At 61.1% G+C, this 488-nt stretch overlaps 1 protein-coding gene across 1 annotated transcript in view; it reads left to right on the top strand.

The window, feature by feature from the left end:
* EMH_0038520 (uncharacterized protein) overlaps positions 1 to 488 on the top strand; it is a gene marked incomplete at both ends in the record, with an annotated part of 7,159 nt that overhangs the window by 1,422 nt on the left and 5,249 nt on the right. The window contains one exon of the mRNA XM_013495299.1: positions 3 to 488. Within this exon, the coding sequence (XP_013350753.1) occupies positions 3 to 488 (486 nt within the window). The remainder of the gene's footprint in view (positions 1 to 2) is intronic.

Here is a 488-nt window from a genome sequence, read left to right as displayed (position 1 = left end):
TGCTGCTGCTGCTGCAGCCGCTGCAGCGCATGCAGAGGCTGCTGTGGCGGCTCTTCTATGGCCACACACAGCAGCAGCAGCAGCAGCAGCAGCAGCAGCAGCTGCAGCAGCAGCAGCAGCATGAGGGGCTGACGGGGCTCTCAGCATATATTCACTACCCCTTCATCCAGCGACGCGCTGCAGCAGCAACAGCAGCAGCAGCAGCAGCAGCAACAGCAGCAGCAGCAGCAGCAGCAACAGCAGCAGCAGCAGCAGACAGTAGGGATATGTTCTCTGCTGCTGCTGCGGACCGGCAGCAGCAGCAGCAGCAGCAGCAGCAGCAGCAGCAGCAGCTGTGCAACTCTGTGGTGTATAGGCAGCTATCAACTGTTTACCGTTGGACTTTGTGGCGTCTATACAGCTGGCTGCTGCGCTCGCTGCTGCTGCAGCAGCAGCAGCAGCAGCAGCAGCAACAGCAGCAGCAGCAGCAGCAGAAGGCTGAACCTCTG

Source organism: Eimeria mitis, genomic scaffold (genome assembly GCF_000499745.2).
Source record: "Eimeria mitis Houghton genomic scaffold, Emh_scaff1508, whole genome shotgun sequence".
NCBI lineage: Eukaryota > Apicomplexa > Conoidasida > Eucoccidiorida > Eimeriidae > Eimeria > Eimeria mitis.
The sequence above is the reverse complement of the archived record's forward strand: the minus strand, read 5'-3'. Positions and strand labels throughout refer to the sequence as shown.